The 21,879-nt window shown below is 41.3% G+C and overlaps 1 protein-coding gene and 2 pseudogenes across 5 annotated transcripts in view; 1 reads left to right on the top strand and 2 right to left on the bottom strand.

Annotated features, from left to right (window-relative positions):
- myt1lb (myelin transcription factor 1-like, b) overlaps positions 1-18,819 on the bottom strand; it is a 249,930-nt gene extending 231,111 nt beyond the window's left edge. For 3 of the 5 annotated variants that reach the window (XM_088353850.1, XM_088353854.1, XM_088353853.1), the window contains exon 1: positions 18,166-18,577. In XM_088353850.1, the coding sequence (XP_088209976.1) occupies positions 18,166-18,237 (72 nt within the window). In that variant the 5' untranslated portion in view covers positions 18,238-18,577. Of the gene's footprint in view, positions 1-18,165; positions 18,578-18,632 lie in introns of those variants that run through there. The other 2 variants (XM_088353855.1, XM_088353852.1) reach the window with 2 other exon arrangements.
- Positions 18,820-20,116: 1,297 nt separating this feature from the next.
- Positions 20,117-20,258, bottom strand: LOC148351305 (U2 spliceosomal RNA; annotated as a pseudogene).
- Positions 20,259-21,090: 832 nt separating this feature from the next.
- LOC148351304 (U2 spliceosomal RNA) lies at positions 21,091-21,247 on the top strand (annotated as a pseudogene).
- The last annotated feature ends 632 nt before the right edge of the window (positions 21,248-21,879 follow it).

The following is a 21,879-nucleotide window of genomic DNA, read 5'->3' as shown; positions in this document are numbered from 1 at the left end:
GGATGGAAGTGCATTTCCTGTGCTTGTTGTTTTTTTTTTGTCAGTTCTCATATTATTTTGACATGCTTAACCTTGAGAGAACCTTGAGAGAAAAGTGTTCTCTTCCGGGGAGCTTTGTTAAGGTTTCTGTCTATTGACAATTTTTTTACTTTTTGATTTATCAATCGATGTAAGTACTGTACCTACCTACCTGTGAATTGCAAGATAGCACTTCAAGCTCATTAAAATGGCGGCCCAGTCTACACAATTTTCAAAATAAATACATATCACAAAGTAACATTTACATTATTTCTTTTGACATGTCTTTATAAGCAAACAAAGTCAACCTCTAACATAGATAACCTTTGAAAAACGGAAATAATGAGCTAAAAAAAATTAAAGTAGATTTGCAAACTATCAATTATAAACTTTGCGCACTTAAAATAACCCACACCAAAGAAAGTAAACCTGCATCATTAACAACATTTGAAAACAGGAAATGATGAACTAGGGCTGAACGATTTTGGAAAAAAGCCTAATTGCAATTTTTCAGACCCAAATTGCAATTTCGATCCAATTTTCGAATTTAAAAGGAAAGTGTATTTTCTGTGCTAGTTTTTTTCCAGGGAGAACAAAAACACAGCGACATACAAACATAACTTGAGATAGCAGACGTAGAGACAGAGTTACAAAATATCAACTATTGATGTACAAATCTAAACAGAATTGCAATTGAATAAATGGTTTATATTGTCATTATACAAAAGGACAACGTAATTGGAGGGTTATTGCTTTCAGTGTAAATACAAGATTAAGTGGCTGGCAAGCTACAGGCTGGAGTCTGTTCCCTGTGACTTCTGCAATGTCTTTGTGATGATTAAGATACAAGAGTTACAAATGTAGCGGTTTTCCAAGAGTAGTAGCTCCAAGTCGTCCGCTTTACTGGTAATGGATTCGACTTTTGTGACTAGCCACGTTCGGCAGTGGTAGCTTAAGAGTTGTTAGCCTAGCTGTTAGCTTAGCCATCCGACGCCGCCTCAGTCAATTCGGACATGATAAAAATCCAGGCAGCACCCGCTTTTCTTTGCGATTTTCTAACTTTCCTCAGAATCCGATTTTAATATCAAATCTATATTCAATGTAACAATATGGTAAAGCTGCAAACTGCGGCGTTTGTTTTGGTGGCCATTTGTGTATGCACGGTTAGGCTGACTGTCAGCTTGTACCAGCCTATCAAAGTCACGCACACACGTCTTGCAAACTTTGCCTCGCATATGTTGTTTGGCTCCATTAAAACCTGGTTCTGATTGACCAGCGATGTTACAGCCCGATATGTGACCATTCCTGTTGGCCAAACACTCAGTCAATCAATTAACAAAGTAGAACTATGAGTCCTTGAAAAATCCGCAGTGGTTTGCGGTTATACTATCGGACTACGTCACATCGCGATATCGATTCGATTTCGGTTAATCGTGCAGCACTAGTTCTTAACGTGAACAAAATTATCCCTTAATTGATGTCAAAAGATATATAGAAATGTTTTTGGCCAAACCACCCCGAGAATGCCCAATTTCGGGAAGCAAACACATGGCTGTGTGTGGTGTCGTGTAATACACTCCCCTTCCTGCGGTGTCGCTGTATACTAATGTGCAGCCTTGTACTTGTGCTTGAGAACTACCGAGGAAGATGTTAAGTAAACACTCTATGAATGTACCGTCCATGCCTGTCTCTGAATCCTACTACAACCCTACTACATACACAACATATTGGCAACGAGGATGACTTGGATCGGAATTCCACAACCCCTTGCTTTGCTTGAAACCCCGGGTGAGCCTACGATGTTGTACATCACGTGGATTCAGATGTTCGAAAATTACCTGCTAGTATTGAAGAACTTACTGTGTGTCATGTAGCCCCTACAGCTGCAGCCCCAAAGCGCCTTACGTGTACAGTTGCTCTCCATGCGAATGATGAACAGTCTATTACTACTGACCTGCTTATGGACATTGGTTCAGCAGTCTCAATTCTGCCAGAGAGAATTTACAGTCAATCATTCATGCACTTGCCTCTCTCAAAGCCTACTGTACGTCTGATGACCTACATGAAGAAGCCAATTCCAGTGTTGGGCTGTCTTCAACTTACTGCTACATACTGCAACCAGAGTGCACATACTGACTTCTACATAGTTCCTGACGGTACTCCACTACTGGGAATGGATCTGTTCACTGCACTTCGCCTCCACATACAAGATGGGCAGATTACAACACCTGCTGCATCGGAGATGAGTCACTCTGTCAACACTACAAATGCTTTAGGCGTTGCTACAGGTTTTATACACAAAGTTAAAGTGTGTGCAGACGTCCCTCCAGTCCAGCAAAAGCTACACAGACTTCAATATGCCGTGCGTGACAATGTGAGGAATGTCCAGTGCTACAGAAGGTGCGACACTACATGCAGAAGGGATGGCCTCGTACTGCAAAAGGCCTTGACCCCCTCATCGTGCCATACTTCCGTGTGCAAAATGAGCTTGCCTTGCAGAACAGTGTCATTGTGCGTGGCACTCATCGTGTTGTGATACCACAACGGCTACAGGAAAAAATGATCCAACTTGCTCATGCTACACACCAAGGGATAGTTCACACAAAACAAAGACTGAGAGACTTGTACTGGTGGCTTGGAATGGATTCTCACGTTGAGCTCGCCATCAAATCATGCACCACCTGCTTGCAGCATGACAAAACCGCAACCACACGTACTGCACCATTACAGCCTGTGCCTACCCCAACTGCTGCCTGGGAAAAGGTTGCTGTGGACATTGTTGGTCCTATTCACTCTGCGCCTGCTGATTGCCGCTTCGCCATCACCCTCATTGACTATTACAGCCGATGGCCTGAGATTGCCTTCTGCTCAAATGTTACTTCTGCCTCTGTTATGACTTTTCTTTCCATTGTGTTTAGCAGAGAAGGTAATCCACAGGAAATTGTTACTGACAATGACATTCAGTTCGTGTCGACCGAGTTTGAAGCATTCCTTAGTGACAGGAACTTCACACACCGTCGCAGCTCTGTGTACTACCCACAAGCCAACGGTGAAATTGAGCGTTTCAACAGAGTCTTCAAGGACTGTCTACATACAGCCAACATCGAAGGTAAACCACTGAAAACCTTCTTCACTGAGTTTTTACAGACTTACAGAGCCACACCACATGCCGTGACTTCAGTATCCCCCGCTGAACTGTTGCATGGTAGACCACTGAATACAAAGCTTTACATCACAGGTCTTCACTCCATGCGTCCCACTCCTGACAAAGGCAACATGCTACAAAACATACAAAACAAACAACGGAAGTCAAAACGATACACAGACAAACGGTGCGGTGCAAAATCACCCAGCTTCCAGATTGGCTCTGCGGTTCCCATCCGCAAACCTGGAATCATTGCCAAAGGACACTCAAAGTTCACCAAGCCACTGACAGTGGTAGCCCAAAATAGTCCAGCCGTTTATCTGCTGTCTGATGGAAAGGTGTGGAATGCTTTCCACCTTGCCCATTCTTCCACCTGTGCTGCTGCTTCAGCGCCACAGCCTGCTGAGGCTGATGCTTGCCTTCTGCCAAGCAACCAAGGTGCTGAGCCACCTGAACCTGAAACTGTGCCCTCACCACATCCCTCTCCGAGTGCACCGATAATACGACATGCTCCTGCATGGCTTCAAGATTACGTGACTTAAAAAAAAAAATAATACAGAAAAGATGTGGCGATGTTAAAAAAAAAAAAAGAAAAAAAAAAGACATGATGAATGTTCATTGTTTTAAAAAAAATGTCATGTTTGTTTATGATGTGGTCTTCATACAGTCTGCTTACGTTTACAAGGTTTACACACTTTTGCTTACCGATATTGACAGTATAGTTCCTTACATTATTGCTTACCTTTGATAAATATTTACCTCTAATCCGGTAATGAATATTGAAATGTATGTTTTCTATAAGCTCATACTTACCGAAGAGTTATGGCGTATTTTAGATTAATGCTACTGTTTGTGTCCTATTCTAACAAAAAGGGAATATGTGGTGTCGTGTAATACACTCCCCTTCCCGCGGTGTCGCTGTATACTAATGTGCAGCCTTGTACTTGTGCTTGAGAACTACCGAGGAAGAAGTTAAGTAAACACTCTATGAATGTACCGTCCGTGCCTGTCTCTGAATCCTACTACAACCCTACTACATACACAACAGCTGTGAGCATTAACTTTGATATGATATGACATTTTATTTTTGGGCCATATTGCTCGACACTCAAGGGAAGCATATAAGGTGTGTCCCAATAAATAATGTATACAAACTTTGACATTTAATACCCAATATACTTGTTTTTCAAATTCCGATTTGTTTGATTTTTCTGAGTACAAATTACGAATAATGTGCTTACACAAAAAACATGTTCTCGAAACAAGCTGGAAATGTGAAAATAAAAGCTGAATTGCGAAGTGTTCAACACACAGATGCTTCATTTTCGTAATTTCCTGAATATTTACATGAATATTTTTTTCGGAACATATACTCAATATCCACCATTCTTACTCCAAAATCAAAATCAGCTATGTAAAGGTGGGCTGCATAATTTGAGGTGTCCTTTAAAGGTAAAAAATGAAATCATTTATTTATGTATGTGTAAACAATGTGGGATGTTTAGACGCATTCTCAGTGATGGGCAGGGCACCTGTATGATGCGGCGGGGGTAAACCAGTGAAGGCTGTCAGGCCCTGCTGTTGAACGGAAGAGTGTCTTGTGTCACCCTGATTTGAGTGACATGGCCGCTTTCTTGTGTCCCGTTTCATCTGGAAGGACGAAAGCATGACCAACTTGGGTGCCGAGGTGCTTAACTTGTTTGGGTATTCGGGCATTTGGTTTGGCCATGGTCCAAAAATGTTTGTGTGTGTTTTTTGCTACTTTTCCCCCTTTTTATTTTCTTCATTTTTGTATGTGTTTGTCTTGCTTTCGGTCTACCCATGACCAGGGTAGATAGATAGATGTGTTAGTAATCCTCAACTGAGTTCAAAGAGTTCTTATACTTTACTTTCCATCTTACCTTCATCAGAGCTGTTCGGGCGTAAATCAATCAGTTTTAGAGTGACGTCATGCTCGTCCCCACAGGGTTTTTTTTTTATCTATATTTTTATTTACCGTATGTGGAGCATAATAATGGTGAAAGTAGGAAAAGGTCTCCTTTTGGTTGAGTCTAAACGCCAAACCAGACCCCTATATCTGAACACCTCTACACACCTGCATCAAAAACATGCTGATTGGGGCTGTGATCATGACTTTTAGCTAGGAGATTGCAGCAAGGAGTAACAAAGTTACAAATTCCGTGAAGCTTCATTAAAGTAAAAGTATGTATACATTTTTTGAGAGTCCCATTATTATGAATCGATTTATTATCAAAATTACCAGTCCCTCAACTATTAGTCATGGGTCGTTTAAATTGTTACTATGTCACACTGATTCACTTAAAGTGCAAATATACAGAACTTTCCCTTCACTGCTCACATACAATGGCCATTCATCTTGACTGCTGCCACATGTCGAGGTCAATTACCCATCAAACATCGTAATATTCACCCAATATAGCCGACAAGACGGAAAAAGCCATGAAAAGTGACAAATCAGATTTATAGAGCAAGCACAAATGAGGATGCGGTGACCTCTTAGATTGCCGTGTTGAATAATGGATGTATGTTGAGTAATACTTTGACTACCACAATCCACTTATGCCTGACTGTAACTAGCATCCAGTGTTGGGAGTAACGAGTTACAAAGAAACACGCTCTTGGAACGCAAGGACATTTCTTGGTAATGAGTACTATAACACGTTATTAATAACATTTTGTAACTTAACTTTCGTTGCAACATTCTTAAGGAAGATCATTGAACACAAAGTCTTTTGTTCATTGACGCTTCCTTCTTTGCTCTTAAACCAACATTTAACCCTCAGTCCATTAGCAACGTTCGTTCGTTGGGGTTGTCCATCGATTCGATGACCATCTTCTTTTATTTGTGAGTCTGCTGATGTTTAAACAGTCCGATCCTGGATTGTGGTCGGAGACTCAGGTAAAAGAGGATACCTGCGCAATGATGGTTTTTAAAGTGGCATAAGGGGTGCGCTTTCCCCAACGCCACTATCTTGATTGTAAAGAAGATGGTTCCAGTGGCAAGGGAGACCCTAGACGACCGGCATCTTTCTACAACTGCAGGCGGCTAACGGGATCTAGTCTGGACTCTACCCTTCGACCTGTTCGGCTTGGGTAACCCTACCAGGAGTACGAGACTCCCGCCGACATAGCTCTAGGGGTCATGGAGACGCGCAAAGTGCCCCACCACGATAAGGTGGTGATCCAGCGGTGATCCGTCGGGACACCCATTAGCAACACAGTACTGATTACAACATTGGAATAAAGCGGGCATGTTTATATGTACCTACAAAATACAACTGAATACGGTCACAGTGCCTCCTATGCCCAGAGAATGAGAACGCATTATTTCTCCATGCTAACATTTTGATATTCTCCTTACCGTATACACTCACAGATTTTTCTCACAACTATAAAATAAAATACAGAAATCAGGGCATCCGTTTATACGCGCTTATTTTGGTTGCGTGACATAGGTAGCAAATAGTAAGCAGTGCATAGGAGGAGCTGTGGCTTAAGCAGGGACAACAAATTAAATAGAGTAAACGTGAGCAGCACAGAATTTCCAGTAAAGGAGTGCTGAATTTTGGCCTTTTTAAGCCTGAAGAAAAAAAAAATATCTTGGACAGTATCCACAAATGGAGAAGGAATTTTTCCGAGTGGTTTGAAGACAAAAGAGGAAACGGATATGGAGTTGCTTGGCTGTAATAGTTTGCAAGCCCTCAAGATTGCACAAGCCAAAAAATAAGGCTTCAACGCTTCCAACGGTTGGTGTAGACGTTTTTTTTCTATTTACGTTATTATTTGGCTATTTTTAGGCAGTTTCAGGGGGTCAGCTTTGATACAAATACTCTATATACAGTAGATTTTAACTAGATAGTAACTTTTAGAGTAACACACTACTTTTGGGTGTCATCACTATGGGGGGTAAGGAAATGACTTTTAAAAAGATGTAGCTAGTAACTGTAACTAATTATTTTTTTCACTGACACTCCCGAAACTGGTACCAAGCCATCAGTTTCTTATACATTCACATCGGCACAGCTCATATTTATAGTTTTGGTGTGTTCTGAATTGAAAGGAGGACATCGGAAACAGGCTGCACAAATTGGACCACCTGATTGAGTGCCATTTTTTATTATGGTTTAAATCCCCAAGCTCCTGTTTATTCTGAAATAAAAAAGTAATGTAATGGACAACAACTCACGCAGCCTCGAGGTCAGTGCTTTGATGATATCATAGAGACACTCAAAACAGCGACTCCGGTGCTCTTTACAACAATCTTCAAGACGCGCCTGTGTTTCCGATGGGTAAAAGCTAAACCAGGTTATGAAAATCCTTATTTACAGCTGCCTGGCTGTGTGAAGTAGGTCACAGCAGCTTCTGAAACAGAATGAATCCCTTCACACACTCTTTAATAGTTTTCTTTGCAGCTGCCTTAAATTGACCCTGGGTGCAGAGATACGAGTTTTAGCTTGTATCTACTGAGGACACATTAAACAGTACAAAAGTAAATTCTGTACAAAATAACTTGATGCTCCCATCTCCAAAGATCAGTAGCAGAGACAGTGTTAAGTCACTGGGGAAGACAATCTCATGAAAATGCCCCAAAAGGTATTTATTACACTTGTTTCCACATTTTGGTTATCCAGCTCAATCCAGTATGCAAAGGGTACTGTCTACTTGACAACATTTTGTAAGAATGTCCATGTCTGAGTCATGATGGAACCACGCTCACCGATCACAAAAAAAAGACATGATACATTTGGTTCCTTTCATAACTGTACCACACACTTTGATTAGTGTTATATCAAGCCTGTTTAAGCAAACATTAATGTTACAATGATAATCTAGCTATTATATTGCATTGGCATTTTATATTTTAAAGTCTGTGCAAATGACATCTGTAGTGTATAAAATTGTCAACCATCTCAGTATATAAAAAAAAAACCCTAACAAAAACACTTTGCAAACAAATCAGTATGTCGCGATAAAACTTTTCACTTTTGATACCAATACTGCAACCATAATCAGACACTGATAGTATCTTCTCTGATATCAGCAGAACTTATACTTTTGGTAGTTTTTCTAGTTTCTGTTTGTTTTTAATCCAAATTGGGCATAGCACAGTTTGAATCTGGTCATGATTCTGGTTCATAGATTATTCATGTTAACATTATTCGCTTCGATTATGGTTTTGTTTCTCTCAAATCCAGTTTATGCTTAAACACAAACGTCTCACTTATTCAGACAGTTGTTTTGATTGATGATTCTCCAGACATTTGTAAATTCGGGCTGGGTTTAGGCTTAAAATTTTCTCTCTCGCAGTTTCTCTTCCCCCCACTTTGTGGAGTTTCTACACAGCATGCGCTTACTTTTACTCAAGTAATTATTAAGATAAAGTAATGCTTACCAAAAATCAATTAACCTGCAAATTACTAAATCAAAATAAATTTTCATGCTCATGTCAGACGTCATTTCCACTTTTTGCCAATAGCTGACAAGCATTACAAATGTTCTCTCTGCTTTCTGGCCAAATATTTCACTATTTGAAGCTTTTAATCTGCAGGGTAGGATTTTCTTTTCGGTGCCATTTTGTACGGTTTCACTTTCATTCCATGCACATCGCCGAGATGCGCTCTTCGGCCCTAAACCGTTCATTTAGGCGCTGCACTTGCAATGCCCATTTTATGTGAGGGCCTCGGCCCCAAGTAGACCTCAAGCTGTGTAGCTCAGTCGAAACGCACTTTTGCGCTGGATTACGCACGGCCGAAGTAAAGCTCCGTGTTTACTTTGGTGGCAAATTAAAGGTTCTGGTTTATTCCGGGCTCATTTATCAAATCAAGTGAATCCATCGTGTTTGGGCGATTTCAGCTTTACATACCCACGACTCGGGCTGAATTTTTTAGGCTCGATATCACCTCTGAAGAGCAGTAGTAGGGACTGGAATTGATTGCTTGTATATAGGTGCTAAAATTAGAACCAGTATCACAGGTTTTTGATCAAATCAGATACTTTTAGGGCTTTAAGGTATATCTGGTATTTGGACATCCCTAGAACTATTTCTAACAGGCCAAATTGCCTGACTCTAGAAAATTGGAACTTGAGCAGAGAAGAGACAGGAAAGGCAGTTGGATCCTGGTTGGATCACTAACTCGAATCGTGCGTTGGAATGTCACCAAAAGGAGCAGATGCCTGTCATGCATATTTGCAAAACAACAGGGCAGAATTAAACCAGTTGTGAAACGATATGAATGTAAATAAGTAGCAAGCTAATATTGCTTGACATTATCTCTAAAGAATGAAGACTATCCGCTTTAAAAAGCAGTTGTTCCCAATGTTGTGGTCAATAAGTGTACAGTATAATGCACAGTGGCTGTGACTGGCGTGTAGGAGAGCCTTGTCCCTCAGGGTGATGGATGCTGGTAGGAGGCTGTTATGCCACAAGGTGAAAGTGTCCATTTATCAGCCCCACTTCCACCACTGTGGCTTTCCCATTACCAGCGCACTTCATGCAGCCTGATTGGTTTTTAATTGGCCTGCCCGCCAGGAGATAGATCATGTTTTCCCTGAGGAGAGTCACAGAGGTGTGTGTGTGTGTGTGTGTGCGTGATGGTGGACTCCCGTGCTATTTCAAGAGGGACACCCACATCAGAATTCTAGAGGAGCTATCGTTGTTGGATTCGCACAGCAGCAGATACAAGTATAAGCCTCAGATTAAACCTTTATTCATGTCTTTGCCTCAAACAAAGTAATCACATGGTACACCTACTCAAAAAGCAAACCTTGTTTAGAACGGCACCCAACTGCCGTATTTTCTGCACTATAAGATGCATTGGATTCTAATGTGTACTCCACAGAAAGTAGACTTTTGTGATAAGTATATATTTTTTTCATGTAAAAGCCGCACCGGACTATAAGGCGCAAGGAATTTGAACTACACTAGGGCTAGGGTTAAACAAAAAATAGAAAGTACTATATTGTAATTAATGAGTTTAAATACATCACTGATCACTATTGCTGTCACGGTTGCCAATTGGCCCCGCCCGTTTGGCGCCAGCTGCGGCTCATTGACTGATCGGCTTCCCTCCTATTTAAGCTCAGTGCTCTCACTCATCCTTTGTCAGTCCGTCAACGAACCTCTGCGGCCACAAGACGTGTGTTTTGACACTGTCCAGTTTCCTGCTTGTGTTTCCTGTCCGGTATTGTTCCTGTCTATTTTGTCCTGTTTGATATCGATCTCCAGAGTCTGGTATCGTTCCCGTCTATTTTGTCCTGTTTGATATCGATCTCCAGTGTCTGGTATCTTTGCCGTCTATTTTATTCTGTTTGATATCGATCTCCAGTGTTCGGTATCGTTTCCGTCTATCTCGTCCTGCTTGTTTTCGGACTCCAGTCTCCAGTGTCTGATATCAATCCTGTCTGTCCCGTCCTGTGCCCGGTATCGACCCCGTCTGTCCAGTATCTGTTCGTGCCTCTGGCTTCCTGTCGTTCCACGCCAGACAGCTGCCTTACTTCGTCAGCCCAGCGATCGCGGAATCACTGGCGTTTGTGTTAACGAGCATGCTACCCCATTTCCCGTAAAATAAAGCTTGTGTGAGAAACGCTACGCATCTGGGTCCTCCTCCTGTTCTGGTTCTGACAATTGTATAACATTGAATATCGCAGCATTGCAGTGGAGAGCATACCAGATCCTTTCTACAAGACCACTAGGGATACAGCTGATACATGAAAAGCTGTTATCACTTCATCACACTATTTCTAGTTACAGTACCAAATTGCCAATTGTCCAATGTTGTCCCTATAAAATACATCATAAGGCAAGCGTTCAAATTTCTAGACAGTTTGGGGTTTTTGGGTGCACCTTCAACTAATGCAAATCCGGTTCCAGCAAAAGCTACAGTATAAAAAATTGTTTGGGTTGTCCCTAAAAGATGGAGTTTTAACTCATTCAGTGCGACAGATTTTAAAATACTTTTGCATGTAGTCCGTCCTCGGCACTATGGACGTGAAAATACATTTGTAAAACCCTTAGCCTGGCTCCTCACAGCTTCTCGTGGCTTAAGTGATGCCTTTTTTGTAGGATGAATGACCAGTAGCTGGCAGGAGTGACTTAGATCTGCTTTTGATTGGTTTCAGAAAATTGGCTTGCTATCACCAGGACCCCTAAGTATTAAGTTTGCAGTTTAGGAGCGATCCTATTAAATGCCAAGTACTCACAGAAAATGTCCACAAATCTTCAAACAAAAAAGGTGAGAGTTTCACAGTATCATCATTGCCACTAAGTTAATGGGTGCAGATATGCAGTTGCGATATCAATAGCAGGCAAAATGGCCAAATGCAGCCACTGCATCTGATGTAATCCCAAATCATACGAAACACACAATATCTTTGTCATCTTGGTCAATCATGCCAAAGGGGTAACTACATGAACTTAAGAAGATGACAAAATTACAGAAGGGATGGTGTGTTGTGCCATAAAAACTATGTTTTGCCAATCCGAACTGTCACTTGACATGCACAAATCATCGCAGCCCAATACAGGACTCCTGCATTAGGTCCGGTTTGACGCATATTATCCAAGAAACCAACCAACGGTGTCGAATAAGACTCGGTCATAAGTGAGATAAAAGCGGACTAATTCAGCAATAACTGTCCATGCGGCATGGAGATCACAACGTTGTTATTCTACTTAGCTTAACGAAACTCCGAATTATGGGGAGCGGTGCCAAGCTTTTACCAACACAACATTTTGTCAGACGTTAGTATTTCCCTCTGCTTCCAGATTTTCTTTAGCTGCCGTCCGAACTTAAACTTATGTTTACAAACTAGTAATACAGAGTTAGCCAACTACACTTCAGCATTTTTAATCCTTAAACAGAGTGCTCTGTGTGTGTGTGTGTGTGTGTGTGTGTGTGTGTGTGTGTGTGTGTGTGTGTGTGTGTGTGTGTGTGTGTGTGTGTGTGTGTGTGTGTGTGTGTGTGTGTGTGTGTGTGTGTGTGTGTGTGTGTGTGTGTTCATTCTTAAACCGTGTGCAATGAGAACTTTATTAACTACAGTATTATTATTCTTTAATGACTGGGAATATGTGGGAGTGACTCCTTTGATGCATTAAACTGCACCGATTACCACATTGTCATTACGGTCATCATCAGCTCCCTCCTGCCTTAGCCTTGTCACTGTTTACTGTCCTGTCATTTAAAAGCTAAAGAACCCCCTCTCCCGTCCAATAGAATATGTAGTTATATACAAAAAGATGTTGTGCAGCACTTTGAAAATCATTGTGATTTTGTGATTATGGGTTTTATAGATAATAGTGACTCTACCAAACTGTTCAGTGCAGCAGCTAGTAGGTACAAAAGTAGAATAAACTTTCCTCTATTATTTGAAATTGAAATCTTTCAGCAATTTTTCGTCGGACGGAAATAAAATGCCTTTTCTGTTTTCTGAGAATAAGATAAAAGTATTTTAACTCAGAAGCTAGTAATATGCCAGTCAGGTACTTATACTTTTGAATCAAAGTATGTCTTATTAGGCAACAGTTTTTGGGGGGTGATATTTTTCAATTTTGCTATTTCAGTCTTTCACTTAATGTTACATGTTTTTTTTTGATAGATTGCTAATATTAGTATTATTAGTAATAATGTTATCACTTGAAAAGTGCTATATAAATGCAGACTAATCATTATTATTTGTGACATATAATACATGCATGAAGGTGTTAAGCTTATAAAAGGAGCACTCTTGGTAGATGGAAAGCAGTGCTTATGTGGAATATGAAATAGTGAGCTTTATTTTAATTGGGGGTTATTGTTTAGCTCTGTGCAGATATGATACAAATTTGCATGTTTGCACTATTCAAATCAAAACTTCTTAAGAGAATATAGTTGTCTTATGTGCCTTTATTCGCGCCTTTTTTTCGTTGAAAATGGTCAGAAATGTTTAATTAAAAAAAAAAAAAGAAGAATCCCTAGTCGAGATGTACCGTGAAATCTGAACTACAAGCTGCTACTTATTTTTGCTACGTTTTAAACTTTTATAAATGCCGCAGCTTAATCTTTTTTTTTTATAGTGTGTAAGAAATTAGTTCCTTTTTTGGACTGTTTGAGTCTGCGGCTTTAACTCTGGTCCAGCTCGTACTAAGACAACATTGAGTTACTTTCTTAAATTTGAGCATGCTGCTTTTAATCATATCCATGGTACTTTTTTCATGGTGGGTTCCATGCTTTTATAACTACAGACCTTAATGTTCTGTAGGCTTTCAGAACACGGTCAAATTGGTGAAAAAACAATTGGCACATAAAACTCCTATTTGACACATGTCGCTTGCACTGAATGGTTTAACAAAAAAGGGCCAAGTCACCCACTTTCTATGTTGACATTTAAAATGGATCAATTCTACATAATATTTTAAGTGTGTCTTAGTGAGGATGGGAATTCAAGGTTCACTGATGAAGGTTGCTTGATCATGGCTGCAATAGATCAAGCGTTGCGGGGAGATTTCTTTGAAGGACACGAGAGAAGCCACATCTCACACTGAGCAGACATCAGTATTGACGTTGTGTCTTCTCAGATGGATCAATCCCCGCTCTGCCCTTGCCTAAACATGAGAAGACTAGAAGAGCAAGTTGATTTCCCAGATATCTCCATAAAGTTTTACATGGATTCATTTTCATGGTGCGTCCATTTGTCTATGCCATGGAAATGTACAGAAATGCACTTATCTATACACTATTTTTTTTCAAGATACTTTATGTAAAAATCCGTCTTATAAAATGTAATAAAAGACAACCAAGCGGCAAAATAACATTTGTAAATATTTTTAATATGTATTTAATGGAACCTAATTTTACTATTTTGATTGGTGTGTTTAATCTTAAAACACGGTGAGGATATTTTTGTGGATCTTCGATGTTAGAAAAACCGGTCTTAGGCTGATGAATTAAAAAAGAAACATATTAAGCTAACAAAAACATGCTGCTTATAACATTTCACTAAATTTTAGAAGCAAATTAAATGGCTAAAAGATGTGTATTCACTGTCATGGTTTCAGGAAATTCAAAGACAAATATATACATAAAATATCTATTAAAAAAAAATGATTTATTGTATAAATGCTGAAAATGGCATTATTGCTTATTTGTGTGCTTGTTTTTTTTCTCAGGTATTTTCTTGTCATATTTACAACAGTCAGAATTAATAATTTTCACAAATTATAGCAAACTCTTCACTATTCACGATACAAACTGAAATAACAGTTGCTAAACTGTCTTTGGATAAAAATGATCAACAACAACATTATTTGCTGATCTTAAATCTATTTTTACAAAAGTTTTGAATCCACTTTATGGGGGCGGCAGTGGCTCAGGAGGTAGAGCACTCATAGATAGATAGATAGATAGATAGATACTTTATTCATCCCCGAAGGGAAATTCACTTTTCCAGCAGCATCCCTAAGCTGAGAACAATCGAAAATAACTGAGAACAATCGAAAATAACACGGGAGCTGCTGGAGTGGCTGCCATTCGTGACGGCGCCGGAGAAACGATTCAATTTGAATCATGTACAAACAAACAAACAAACAATTGAATCATGTACAAGAAACGATTCAATCTGAATCATGTATCTTGGGACCAAGAGATTGCAGTTCGAATCCCGGCTCCTCCGTGTTACGTGTCGAGTGTCCTTGGGTAAGACACTGAACCTCTAATGCCCCCAATAAGCAGGTTAGCGCCTTACATGGCTGCATGGCCGCTATTGGGAAATGTGAAGCACACTGTAAAGCGCTTTGGGAAGTCTTGACTTGAAAAGCGCTATATAAATGCAGATCATTTCATTTCATTTCAAATGTAGTCAATAATAAAACTGTGCAATTAGATATTTACTTATTATTTATTCAAATATTAATCAATTTGAATAAGTGTTTGTGGATAGTTGAGCAGGTCATATTTTTACAATTTTAAGTCATGATTATACTGTTTTAAAGTTGTATGACTAATTAAAATGTATAGCAATGACTCCTCTAATACGCTCCTCTTTGAAACAATACTCTAAACGTGATTTAGAGACTCAGCAACATTCAAGCAAGCTGTTTTAGCTTTAAGCCAGGAAAATAATATTACTGTGAGTACCAAATATTGTGTAGATTTTTTTTGTGCACTGTAAGCATACATTCCCATATTTCTTCTGACACATCCATTCATCCATCCATTATCTGCACCGCTTATCCTCAGTTGGGTCGCGGTGGTGCTGGTGCCCATCCCAGCCATCTTCGGGCAGTGGGCCGGGGACACCCTGAACTGGTTGCCAGCCAGTCACAGGGCACATAGAGAAAGACAGCTCACTCGCTCATTCACACCTAGGGACAATTCGGACTGGTCAATTAACCTGACATGCATGTTTTTTGAATGTGGGAGCAAATTGGAGTGCCCGGAGGAAACCCACGAAAGCACGGGGAGAACATGCAAACTCCACACAGGAAGGTTCAATCTCATGAACTCAGTACTGTGCCACACACACGCTAACCACTGCTCCTCCGTGCTGCCACTTCCGAAAAAATACAATACTGTAATGCCAATTAAATATAATTGTTGAATGGAAAGATTGCATTTAAAAATAGTAGTCCTTGGTCAAATATTTGTAACAGTTTAATGCTATAGTCGGTAAAAATGAATAGCAGAATGAAAACAGACTTCAACTAACCATTCACAAACACACACAGACATAAAATACTTAAAGGAGCTTAATGCTGGGTTGACATGGTGAACATTGAATAGTTTCCAAAATGGTCAATTTTCATGTAGCATTCAATTCAAGTTAAGACTGAGACATTCAGATTTTGAACAGTTTCAAACAAATATATTTATATGAACCCGTATCTTGGGGTTTAAAAGCATGAGTCAGTTTCCCCTCAAAACACTTTTACCTGCTGCTGTTGGGATACAGGGGATCCCCGGGAGGCTTTTTGTAATTCATTAGGCTGCAGTGAAAGAAGGGAGCGGAATCACTATTTCGAGACTCACTCATTTACCTTGACTGTCTTCAGTCGTCCTCATCATAAGACTACTGTACTTGCATACAAATGTTTGCCAGAATAGGTCCAAAATGGAATCATAAAAAGTGATACATATTTAGCTGCATTTAACCAGACATGTGCTTGCCTGAGTGAAACACACCACTGCACTCACAGAGCGGTGGGTGGTTGGGGGTCCCCTTCTAATGCTGTGCTCAGTACAAGCATGGTAGTGTGAGTTCCCTCTCTAATTTAATCACAGCTACCTGTCTTCCTGTCCTTCGCAAAGCACATCAGGCACTGATGATGGCGGTGCGACAGCAGCAGACATTCTGAGCTAGAAAACTCACCCCTTAACAAGCAAGACATTACCAACTGAGGAAGACCCCAAAGTACACATTCTCAAATGGTGCCAAGTCAGCTGTCCCCAAGTGGTTACTGTGGATAAGGTAATATGGTTGGAATTTCACCCTAAAATGTTTTATTTATTGTTTCAAGGAATGTTGAACGCATACTGTTTTGCCTCTGAATATTTAAAATAGAACAGCCTTTATAGTCATTTATATCGACGTGGTGAAACATTGTATGCAATGAGATTAAATGTGGCACTCCATAGTAAACATGTATTAAATAATTTAAAAGAAAAATAAGATAAAAGACTGTCAGAATAAATAGGCACAAATATTTACAACGTATTGCTGGCCCAAGTTATAACAATAGTGCAATGAAAAAAAATGACTGAGCAGTGAGCACTAGCTTGTTATGACCAAAACACTAACTGTTCCAAATTAGATTTGCAAGAAATAGTCTGCTTAAATTATTGCAGATGTCCGGATTATCAAAAGTTATATAAATGTCTACTTTGATTCAAAACGGCTGGGTTAGTCCTTTAATTTGCAGATTACTTGTATGTACATGTATGCTAATTTGACTGATCCAAATACTTAGAATAGACTAGTTTTGGTTGTCCTTAATAACAACGTAATGATCATTGTTACCAACAGGATTAGTGCAATTTATTTAGTAATAATACTGCAATGAAAATTAGTGCAATTACACTAGCAGCAAAAAATAAAGCAGAAATATGTTGCAACATATATATTTTCACAGTTTTGCATTAATGCTTAGGTTGGTGATGGCGCTGGGGAAGAAACTGAGCCTGTTTGTCAATCTGAGCCTGTTAGTCATTGTTTAATGGACCTGTAGCTCCTACCAGAAGGCGACTGATCAAAGATCAAAGAGTCCCTTATAATTTTGACAATTCTGCTGGCCTGGTCCTCCAGACTGGGCAGAGAACAGCCAATGATCTTCTGGGCTACACTGGTTACTCGGTGTATTTTTTTTCTGTTTGCTGGTGTGCTCCCAGCATATCACACCAGCACGCTGTATTCAGTTGACTTACGTTTACATTGTGGTAATATTGACAAATGTGTACTGTTTTTGAGAATTTTGTGCGCATAGAAGGAATCCAAAACTTTGGATGCAAGTTTAATAGAATACTTGTTGGAGAACCTTTGGATTTCTGCTGTGACTATAACGCATACACAAAAGCAAATCTGTTATTGGTTTGTGTAGCAAAGCATTCCATGTAATCTCTGTCATGGAAGTTGCCTATATATGTCTTGAGTTTTGATTGCCTATATGTATCCAATTCAGTAGACAATGTGCTTAAAGCAACTAAAACACACATTTAATCACGGAACAAAAATGTGAATAATTCTCCAAGATAGAAATCATAACCACTAGCTGTAACATTGTTACTTATCCACTATAAAAACGCAAAACTTTTCAATTCTACTTGTGTTCTTAATGTCCACAAAAGCAAGTCAGAAAACATGAACTCACTCGTAACAGCATGCAACACTGCAACTGATAATGCAGAAACTAACTGAGCGATGTGCTCATTTCTTTCTAAAATCCTAATATCGCTCACAATTCTTTCTGACCTTAACAAAATACTGGTAAACATGATCAAGTGCAAGTTACCTACCAGATGCAGACTTCTCTTTCTTTGCTCCCTCTCCTTTATTATAAAATCTCCTCTACTTCTTCCCAAATTCATCTAACACGCTTGGTGGAAACTTCTGCTCCCGCATTGCATGCAAACTAATGTTTTTTTACGACTTGAGAGACGACTGGGAATGCGAAGAGGCAGGGTGGAGGAGAGACAGGATGACGGAGGGATGAACGAGTGGAGATAATGGTTGGGAGGCGGGCGACCAATAGGCCCAGAGCCTAATGTAAAAAGGGAATCGGGACACACCAATGAGGCACAGCCTGGAGAGAGAGAGCGCGACAGAGCGAGCGTAGGAAGGCGTGCGAGGGATGCAGGGATGGAGAGAGCTCAGTTGGGAGGAGACGTGTCAAACGGACTGAGAAAGAACCTGAGGCAAGTGAGGGAGGAAAGATCCATGTCGCCAATGAGCATGGGATGAAGATAGGAAGGTGCGGACTTACCCAGTTTTTGTTACCTGCATCCTTCCATACACTCCCTTGTAGACTCCACAAACACAAATGATAGGTGCGCACGCCAAGCAGCTGCTGAGGCTAACAAAAAGCTGATACAACAAAGGGAAGGATTGGCAAAGCCGACTGGTATACCCTAAAGCAGTTCTGACTGGGGATGTGTGTGTCAGTGTGTCTATGCAGACTCGCGCATGTGTGTGCAAGGAGAGAGAGTTAGAGTGTGTGTATGTGAGAGCATGTGTTTTCTCTGAGGAGGAGGAGGGATGTGAGTTGAAACCCCAAATGCTCCCTCCTTGTTCAGTGGATGCGGCTCTCTCTGTACACTGTGCAATGTATGTCCTCTAACACTCAGAATGTTCTACCTCCCTCCATCCCTACCTCCTTTCTCCCATCCATCCATCCCTCCGTTTGCACTCCCTTGCTCCTCTGCCTGCTAATGTGCCCTCCCTTCCCCTTCTCCCTCTTATACATATATTTAGGGCTGCAGACTGTCTGCTCCCTGATTCTGCTCTTCCCACGGGCCCCAGGAAGCGATGGAGGGAGGGCAGAAGCGGCAGACAAGAGATGATGGGGGGCGGGCTTGTGCGAAAGATGTGCTGTGCATTTAATCCAGAGAAACATTTCGGTGTGTCCTTAAAGGGGCTCTCACACATTGTGATTACATTATGGCTAGTCAATGAATCATATTCATTCAAATCATTTTAGAAATGCTCTAGATTACAAACAGTGAGTGAGATGAAGCCCTACTATCATTTTAGTAGGAAGGCTGTGATTGACGTGGATGGATGGTGTTATGAGTGCACTGCAGGAAAGAGGTCTAAATATAGTGAAAACTAGAGCTCTTGGTGTTGTGAAAGGATAGTGGGATGTTTGGACGAGTTCGAAGGGATGGGCAGGGCACCCGTATAATGCGGCAGGGGTAAACCAGTAAAAGCTGTCGGGCCCTGCTGTTGAACAGAATAGTGTGTTGTGTCTCCCTGACCCGAGTGACATATGGCCGCTTTCTTGTGTCTGGAGGGACAAAAGCATGACCACTCTTCAAAATACTCTGCCCATCTGGTTCTGACTGCACTACCGCTAAGGGGCCGGTCACACAGACATTTGCGGCTGAATCACGGCCAGAAATTTCTGACTTTGAGGCGGACGCTATAGGACGCATTGAGATCGCCATTCAGACGAGTTACGGCAGTGCATAACACGAGGTCGGAAATCCGCGCGCGGGTGGCAGCGCGAATAAAATTTGCGCTGTTCAGTTCTTGAGAGCGCGTGGACACAGCCTTTCACAAGTTTATCGAGGCTGGACCGCGGGGGGGGTTTTGGGGTTTTTAAGGGTTATTGTTCTATCTTCGTTTTTCATTATCCATTATCCGTTATCGGTCAGTTCATTATACGCTACAAAGCCTAGGAGCCGGGACACTTACTCTCAGCCAAAAGGCTAAGCTAAGGTCCTAGCCCTAAAGCCTTGTTGCGATCATTGCGAATGCACCGTTCCCGGAGGTACTGCAATACCGGGCCGATGCGTGGAGTGGACAGAGCAAGCTCTTATTCCATCTCCGGAATGCAAAAATCAAAAGGCCAAGCTAAGAACCTAGTATCTAAGCCAAAAGGCCAAGCTAAGGCCAAGCTAAGGACCTAGCATCAAAGCCAGGCCAAGCTAAGGTCCTAGCTTTAAAGCCTTGCTGTACTCAGTTCAACAAAGTACACAGTTCAAAAACCACAGCCGGCCAAAAGGCCAAGCTAAGGACCTAGTAAAAGGCCAAGCTAAGGACCTAGCATCAGTAGGCCAAGCTAAGGTCCTAGCGTTAAAGCCTTGCTGGACCGCGGCCGTAAACTTCTGGCCGTGAAGCAGATGTCGTTGGGCGCTGTTGGACGATTTGAGACCGCCATATAGACGAGATAGAGTAGTGCTTTACTTGCGGTCGGAAATTTTCACGTGGTTGGCCGCGTTCAAAACTTTTGAGCTGCTCAAAAGTTTGAGCACGTGTTAAACCGCGTGCCGCACACGTGGTCAACACGAGGTAATGACGCGGAAATGACGCGGAACGACGTGCTCTGGCCGCGGCCAGGGCGTAGTTACACATGGGTAGGACGGGAAATTTCAGCGGGTAATCGTGGGCGGAGCATGGTAATAGCATGTTCTGCGCCTGTATCGCGGTGTTATTACGTGAAATTAGCGTGTTACGCGTGTGACAGTCAAACGCCTTTCTCCGCGTATATACAGCGCGATTTGCCGAGCACACCATTGTGCTCGTGACGTCAAGGGGGTGAACATGGATCACCGTCAGCGTAGTTTCTCTTCATTTCGAATAAATCTTTCGGTGCATTATCAATGGTCGTAGCAAGGCTTTGATGCTAGGTCCTTAGCTTGGCCTCAAGGCTTTGATGCTAGGTCCTTAGCTTGGCCTTTTGATGCTAGGTCCTTAGCTTGGCCTTTTTTGTTGCTAAGTCCTTAGCTTGGCCTTTAGCAAGGCTTTGATGCTAGGTTCTTAGATTGGCATTAGCTTGGCCTTTTGATTTTTGCATTCCGGAGATGGAATAAGAGCTTGCTCTGTCCACTCCACGCATCGGCCCGGTATTGCAGTACCTCCGGGAACGTTGCATTCGCAATGATCGCAACAAGGCTTTAGGGCTAGGACCTTAGCTTAGCCTTTTGGTTGAGAGTAAGTGTCCCGGCTCCTAGGCTTTGTAGCGTATAATGAACTGACCGATAACGGATAATGGATAATGAATAACAAAGATAGATCAATAACCCTTAAAAACCCCAAAACCTTCTCCAACCATTTTTACCTCGTTTTATCTCACTTATAGGGAATGAAATGGCGAACATATAACCAAATCCACTTCGTCTTGCATTCGTTGGGAATGTAATACAACATAATCCATTCCGTCTTTATTTTTGTTGTGAACGTAATCGAACGGTAAATCCTTCCCCCCTCGCGTGAACGCGCATTCTGCTGCGCTTTCATCAGAAGCGATCGTATTCTATATTAAACGCTTATTAATACAATAAAGCGAGCTAATTATAATAATTCGGAGATCCTAGTCTATATAACGCGTTTATTTAAACAATAAAGCGCGATCGTATTCTACAAAATGCGTTTGTTAACGCGGATGAAAAGGTTCACGCGAGGGTGTGGGGGGGTTGGTGTGTTGCGTAGGAGTCGGATTTGGGCACAACACCGGCTCGGGAGCTTTTATACCCGTGGTCCACACGAGAAAATGACGCAGAAATGACGCG

Source organism: Urocampus carinirostris, chromosome 15, assembly GCF_059441175.1.
Source record: "Urocampus carinirostris isolate Australia breed hairy pipefish chromosome 15, RoL_Ucar_1.0, whole genome shotgun sequence".
Classification (NCBI taxonomy): Eukaryota; Metazoa; Chordata; class Actinopteri; order Syngnathiformes; family Syngnathidae; genus Urocampus; species Urocampus carinirostris.
Note: the sequence above shows the minus strand (reverse complement) of the source record. Positions and strands in the feature narration are given on the sequence as shown.